The sequence below is a fragment of the Littorina saxatilis genome, linkage group LG14 (genome assembly GCF_037325665.1).
Source record: "Littorina saxatilis isolate snail1 linkage group LG14, US_GU_Lsax_2.0, whole genome shotgun sequence".
Classification (NCBI taxonomy): Eukaryota; Metazoa; Mollusca; class Gastropoda; order Littorinimorpha; family Littorinidae; genus Littorina; species Littorina saxatilis.
This window is the reverse complement of record NC_090258.1, coordinates 40,128,191-40,135,690: the sequence shown is the minus strand read 5'-3', so window position 1 is coordinate 40,135,690 and position 7,500 is coordinate 40,128,191. Positions and strand designations below refer to the sequence as shown.

At 42.6% G+C, this 7,500-nt stretch overlaps 1 protein-coding gene across 1 annotated transcript in view; it reads right to left on the bottom strand.

Annotated features, from left to right (window-relative positions):
• The window catches only part of LOC138947757 (major facilitator superfamily domain-containing protein 6-like), a gene marked incomplete in the record, with an annotated part of 72,434 nt that overhangs the window by 3,867 nt on the left and 61,067 nt on the right, over nucleotides 1–7,500 (bottom strand). Inside the window, 3 exon segments of the mRNA XM_070319316.1 lie at nucleotides 512–745; nucleotides 2,515–2,676; nucleotides 3,547–3,654. Coding sequence (XP_070175417.1) covers nucleotides 512–745; nucleotides 2,515–2,676; nucleotides 3,547–3,654 — 504 coding nt within the window.

Sequence of the window (7,500 nt, the reverse complement as noted above, 5' to 3'; positions counted from 1 at the left end):
ACGGACTTTCCAGCCTTGGAAGTAGGACCCTTTTCCCCAGGAATTAGTGTCCAGGGACTTCTGTTCCTAGGACACTAAGTCCAGGGACACATTTTCCTAAGAACCAAAGTCCGCTGCTCGGCCACCCAGTCGTTACCACTCGGCCAAACAGTCGTTACCACTCGGCCACCCAGTCGTTACCACTCGGCCACCCAGTCGTTACCACTCGGCCACCCAGTCGTTACCACTCGGCCACCCAGTCGTTACCACTCGGCCAAACAGCCAGATACTTCATCCTTTCACACCGGACCCAGAACGTCTTCACGCGAAGGACGGCATGTGTTTATGATACAGTCATGTTTTATAGTGCAATGTGTTATTCATTGATGTGTGTGTGTGTGATTGTTGTTGTATTTTCTTCCAATGATTGTACAGCGCTTTGAGCAGGGTTACACCCTGGATACATGCGCTTTATAAATATTATGCATTATTATTATTATTTATTATTACGTGTCTTCAAAGATGCACACACCTTTCTGCTGAGTGTTCCAGTCCTCCCCAGCAAGCTTGGAGGCGGAGAGGTCCCTCCCGATGCCGGAGGGCACGCCGTGGGGGGCAAGGTGGGTGGCATCTTCCATCAGCTCGTGCTGCATCTTGGACCCGTGTGTGAAGCGCCCTCTGTCCTGCAGGAAGTAGTTGGTCCCGGCATACACCGCGAGCACCAGGATGCACGTGATGCCGTAAATGCGGAACGTTATCACGCTTCCTGTTTGGGTCAGAATGACAGGTTATGTTATTTACAATTACCGTCAATAAAAAAGAAATGGTAGCAACCAACACATGATAACGAGAAGCTGATTAATGAAGACTCGTTCAAATTATTATTTGTAATCTTTCTTGTTTTTCAGTCTTGATTTGGAGCAATCATTATGGGTTTGTTTGTTTGTTTGCTTAACGCCCAGCCGACCACGAAGGGCCATATCAGGGCGGTGCTGCTTTGACATTTAACGTGCGCCACACACAAGACAGAAGTCGCAGCACAGGCTTCATGTCTCACCCAGTCACATTATTCCTAGCACTAACCCCATAATGCCAGACGCCAGGCGGAGCAGCCACTAGATTGCCAATTTTAAAGTCTTAGGTATGACCCGGCCGGGGTTCGAACCCACGACCTCCCGATCACGGGGCGGACGCCTTACCACTAGGCCAACCGTGCCGGTTAATCATTATGGGAGTCTATCCGCTTTGGATTTCTTGATAAACCGAAGGAACAACAAGTCGCTTAAGGCGAAAATACAACATTTAGTCAAGTAGCTGTCGAACTCACAGAATGAAACTGAACGCAATGCCATTTTTCAGCAAGACCGTATACTCGTAGCATCGTCAGTCCACCGCTCATGGCAAAGGCAGTGAAATTGACAAGAAGAGCGGGGTAGTAGTTGCGCTAAGAAGGATAGCACGCTTTTCTGTACCTCTCTTTGTTTTAACTTTCTGAGCGTGTTTTTAATCCAAACATATCATATCTATATGTTTTTGGAATCAGGAACCGACAAGGAATAAGATGAAAGTGGTTTTAAATTGATTTGGACAATTTAATTTTGATAATAATTTGTATATATTTAATTTTCAGAGCTTGTTTTTAATCCGAATATAACATATTTATATGTTTTTGGAATCAGCGAATGATGGAGAATGAGATAAATGTAAATGTGGATCGTTTTATAAATTTTTATTTTTTTTTACAATTTTCAGATTTTTAATGACCAAAGTCATTAATTAATTTTTAAGCCACCAAGCTGAAATGCAATACCGAAGTCCGGGCTTCGTCGAAGATTACTTGACCAAAATTTGAACCAATTTGGTTGAAAAATGAGGGCGTGACAGTGCCGCCTCAACTTTCACGAAAAGCCGGATATGACGTCATCAAAGACATTTATCAATAAAATGAAAAAAACGTTCGGGGATTTCATACCCAGGAACTCTCATGTCAAATTTCATAAAGATCGGTCCAGTAGTTTAGTCTGAATCGCTCTACACACACACACACACACACAGACACACAGACACACAGACACACAGACACACGCACATACACCACGACCCTCGTTTCGATTCCCCCTCGATGTTAAAATATTTAGTCAAAACTTGACTAAATATAACAAACGAAAAAATAAACGAAAAATGGCAAGCAAGAAGGTTAATGAAGAAACAGTGTGTGATCTGTTCTCATCGCTGCTTAACTCGTGTGCTCTCCCTCCCTCTGTCTGTCTGTCCGTCCGTCTGTCAGACTCACTCATATTTTTTTTTACACAATGCATTTCAGTCTCACGACCCCGGCGGTTTGTATATACGTCTGTGGTACAATACACAAGTCAGCATTCAGCGTTCTCCCCGCCCCCTTTCCCCGTCCCAACCCCACCCCAATACACCCCCCTTCCTCTTTTCCACTCTTCAGTCTTTCTTTACCGACACGCGCCATTTCAAAATATCCACCCATGACAAAAACACATTGTGCGAGGCACACTGATGAGTTACCGTAGTTGTAGACGAGGACACCACCAAAGACAGCCCCACACCCACGCCCCAAGCCGTGATGCAGAGCCTGCAGAATGCCCTGCGCTGAAGACTTCAGCTCTCCAGGAATGGCGTGCGTGATGTAAGCACAGCATGCCGCCCACACGGCCGCGTGCGTCAGACCTGCAATCAATGACGTCATATTATTGAGAGGTTGTATTTTCATTACGTCATTACACTTTTTCCATGCTTGATGGAAGCACAACATGCTACATAGACGGTACCGTGCGTAAAGACTTGCAACCAATGACTTCATATTGATAAAAGTTTGTATTTTGATGACGTCATCGATGTTCTGCGTCAGTGTTGATTCTGATATCATATAATTATGAGCAAGCTGCCGGGTGTGACTGTTGTCGAGAGGACAGTGCAACGACTCAATGTACTGAAGACTGTCAGCTGATTTAGGTTGCAGCGTACACAACACAGTGCCCGTACATATATCGGTCAGCGACCAATTTCAAAGGGTCCTGATGCGCAAATGAAAAAAAAGTTTGTACTGCTTATGTCACAACCCTCGTAAAATTTGATTTGGCTGTCTTCTTCGAGACGCCAGCATTGGGTTTGTCTCGTCAAAGTATCGAGATACGATCATGTTAATCAGAGACGACAGATGATACATGCGTGTCTTCGTGTTTTCCAAGCCCTGAAACTTTCGCTGTGAACTTAGGATCTTTTTCGTACGCGTGTTCACACGAAGAGAGACTTCACAAAGTTGTTGTTGTTGGTATTTCTTGTTGTTGTTGTGTCTTGCAGTTGTGGTTGATGATGATGGTCGCCTCACCTTGCACGAACTCTAAGGGCAGCACCCAGAAGGGGTCTTCCAGCCAGGAGATGTGTGTGTGTGTGTGTGTGTGTGTGTGTGTGTTTTTGTGTGTGTGTGTGTTAGTGTGTGTTTGTGTGTGTGTTAGTGTGTGTTTGTGTCTGTGTGTGTGTGTGTATGTGTGTGTGTGTGTGTGTGTTAGTGTTAGTGTGTGTGTGTGGTTTCTTCACCTTGCACGAACTCAAAGGGCAGCACCCAGTAGGGGTCCCCCAGCCAGGAGATGTACAGGAAGCGAGCCACGTTGCCCAACAGCCCCGCGTACAGCACCTTGACGTGACCTGCACACAACACAACACAACAGCCCCGCGTACAGCACCTTGACATGACCTGCACACAACACAACACAACAGCCCCGCGTACAGCACCTTGACATGACCTGCACACAACACAACACAACAGCCCCGCGTACAGCACCTTGACGTGACCTGCACACAACACAACACAACAGCCCCGCGTACAGCACCTTGACGTGACCTGCACACAACACAACACAACAGCCCCGCGTACAGCACCTTGACGTGACCTGCACACAACACAACACAACAACCCACGTCAATCATTTTACCCAGTCTTCTTCTTTTTATATTTAGTCAAGTTTTGACTAAATATTTTAACATCGAGGGGGAATCGAAACGAGGGTCGTGGTGTATGTGCGTGTGTGCGTGTGTGCGTGTGTGTGTGTGTGTGTGTAGAGCGATTCAGACTAAACTACTGGACCGATCTTTATGAAATTTGACATGAGAGTTCCTGGGTATGAAATCCCCGAACGTTTTTTTTCATTTTTTTGATAAATGTCTTTGATGACGTCATATCCGGCTTTTCGTGAAAGTTGAGGCGGCACTGTCACGCCCTCATTTTTCAACCAAATTGGTTCAAATTTTGGTCAAGTAATCTTCGACGAAGCCCGGACTTCGGTATTGCATTTCAGCTTGGTGGCTTAAAAATTAATTAATGACTTTGGTCATTAAAAATCGGAAAATTGTAAAAAAAATAAAAATTTATAAAACGATCCAAATTTACGTATATCTTATTTTCCATCATTTGCTGATTCCAAAAACATATAAATATGTTATATTTCGGATTAAAAACAAGCTCTGAAAATTAAATATATAAAAATTATTATCAATTTTTTTTTCGAAATCAATTTAAAAACACTTTCATCTTATTCCTTGTCGGTTCCTGATTCCAAAAATATATAGATATGATATGTTTGGATTAAAAACACGCTCAGAAAGTTAAAACGAAGAGAGGTACAGAAAAGCGTGCTATCCTTCTCAGCGCAACGAATACCCCGCTCTTCTTGTCAATTCCACGGGCACTGCCTTTGCCACGGGCGGTGGAGTGACGATGCTACGAGTACACGGTCTTGCTGCGTTGCGTTGCGTTCAGTTTCATTCTGTGAGTTCGACAGCTACTTGACTAAATATTGTATTTTCGCCTTACGCGACTTGTTTATATTTAGTCAAGTTTTGACTAAATATTTTAACATCGAGGGGGAATCGAAACGAGGGTCGTGGTGTATGTGCGTGTGTGCGTGCGTGTGTGCGTGTGTGTGTGTGTGCGTGTGTGTGTGTAGAGCGATTCAGACTAAACTACTGGACCGATCTTTATGAAATTTGACATGAGAGTTCCTGGGTATGAAATCCCCGAACGTTTTTTTCATTTTTTTGATAAATGTCTTTGATGACGTCATATCCGGCTTTTCGTGAAAGTTGAGGCGGCACTGTCACGCCCTCATTTTTCAACCAAATTGGTTGAAATTTTGGTCAAGTAATCTTCGACGAAGCCCGGACTTCGGTATTGCATTTCAGCTTGGTGGCTTAAAAATTAATTTATGACTTTGGTCATTAAAAATCTGAAAATTGTAAAAAAAAATAAAAATTTATAAAACGATCCAAATTTACGTTTATCTTATTCTCCATCATTTGCTGATTCCAAAAACATATAAATATGTTATATTCGGATTAAAAACAAGCTCTGAAAATTAAATATATAAAAATTATTATCAAAATTTTTTTTTCGAAATCAATTTAAAAACACTTTCATCTTATTCCTTGTCGGTTCCTGATTCCAAAAATATATAGATATGATATGTTTGGATTAAAAACACGCTCACAAAGTTAAAACGAAGAGAGGTACAGAAAAGCGTGCTATCCTTCTTAGCGCAACGAATACCCCGCTCTTCTTGTCAATTCCACGGGCACTGCCTTTGCCACGGGCGGTGGAGTGACGATGCTACGAGTATACGGTCTTGCTGCGTTGCGTTGCGTTCAGTTTCATTCTGTGAGTTCGACAGCTACTTGACTAAATATTGTATTTTCGCCTTACGCGACTTGTTTTTTTTTGACGTGGCCTGCACACAACACAACACAACAACCTAACGTCAATCATTTTACCCAGTCTTCTTCTTTTTTTGTGGACGTGGCCTGCACACAACACAACACAACAACACACGTCAATCATTTTACCCAGTCTTCTTCTTTTTTTTGACGTGGCCTGCACACAACACAACACAACAACCCACGTCAATCATTTTACCCAGTCTTCTTCTTTTTTATTGACGTGTCCTGCACACAACACAATACAACAACACACGTCAATCATTTCCCACAGTCTTCTTCTTCTCCTTGGCGTTCGCAGGATACATCCTCAAATTATTATATATATGGCGAAGTCGACTTTGCGAAGAAAAAGTATATTTTATTTTGCCGAATCATTGTTGGGTCAAACGATTTTAGGGTTGTTGTGCTCGAAGGTGTATTTTGTTTGCTTTAAGTGTCCGCTTGTTGGAGGGTTTCGTGCATTAACTACCGAAGATAATATTCCTTCTCACAGGTTCGATGGCAAACCGAAGGACAAGAACTCATGTCACACGCTTTCCTTCTTTGCCACTACTAAAGCAAACGTGTGCAAGATTGTATGTTACACGCTTGAGGAGCATGGCAAGAACGGATTCAAACTCAAAATAGTCCCTCCAAAAGCCAAAAAATGCACACACGACTTTTATTTCTCCTGCTGTTATCGTTTCTTATTCCCCCCTCTGCTTCTTTACCTCTGTAAACTTGTAGAGCTAGTTATTTTTCGATAATGACCCAGCAACCAAACAAATAACGAGCCAGCAACAGCCTGAATCCTCGATAGTGCAATGGGTTGAGAAGCTGTTCTGTTTTGGTACTACTTTTGCGACTGAAAAGTTCCGAACGCTCTATACGTACGAAATATACATCTCTGGAGCAAACAATACACACATACCGCATTTAAATTAACAACTACAGGCCTGAACACATGAATCTCCATATAAAATCCATGAGTTAGGTTGTTTTCTGAATCTAGATCTGCCGTGCACACATCGTTCATCACAAGCAAATTCCCAAGGCAAGTAACTCATACTCTTGCCGACAAGAGTAGTTCCCCTTCTTTTAACGCAGTTTCTTCGACAACACTGATTGCAATCCGACGGTCAGTTTTCAACAATATTTCATTTTATAAACAGATCACACGCAACCAAATGCACACATCTCATCAATTTAAACAACATAAAGCGGTTTCATACACTATTTTCCCCAGAAAACTGAACTTCATACAGTAATTAACGTTGGAACACGGGTGCAAAAGTTCGTCTGCTAGTCCCATTTGACGAAAGAACATTATCCTAAACTATACTAAAACATAAACAGAACACACAATATCTGCCTTTACCACCACAGCAGAATAACAGCATATCTGTGTACTTGATTTTAGTCTAAAACAGGGAAACTGACAAGAAGTGTTAACAGAATGGAATGATTTGCACGGAACTATACAACCGCGCATTAATCGATCGCCTGCGCAGGTTGACTGGTTGAGTGATTCGGATTCGATCAAACTTTCGCACAAAAACTCCTGTTTTCTTTGAATAACTGAAGAAAGGAGGAATAAAGAGGTTACACACCTCGTCTCAGTGATTATTAAAAATAATGGTCTCAGTTCGCGGTCATGAAAAAGCTCGCTGAAGCTCGCATTTTTCATGATCCGCCAACTTCGACCATTATTTTTAATAATCACTGAGACTCGGCATGTAACCTCTACTTCTCTTTACAAATTCTTCAACGCTGAGAATACTGAAAACGGCATCCCAGACGACA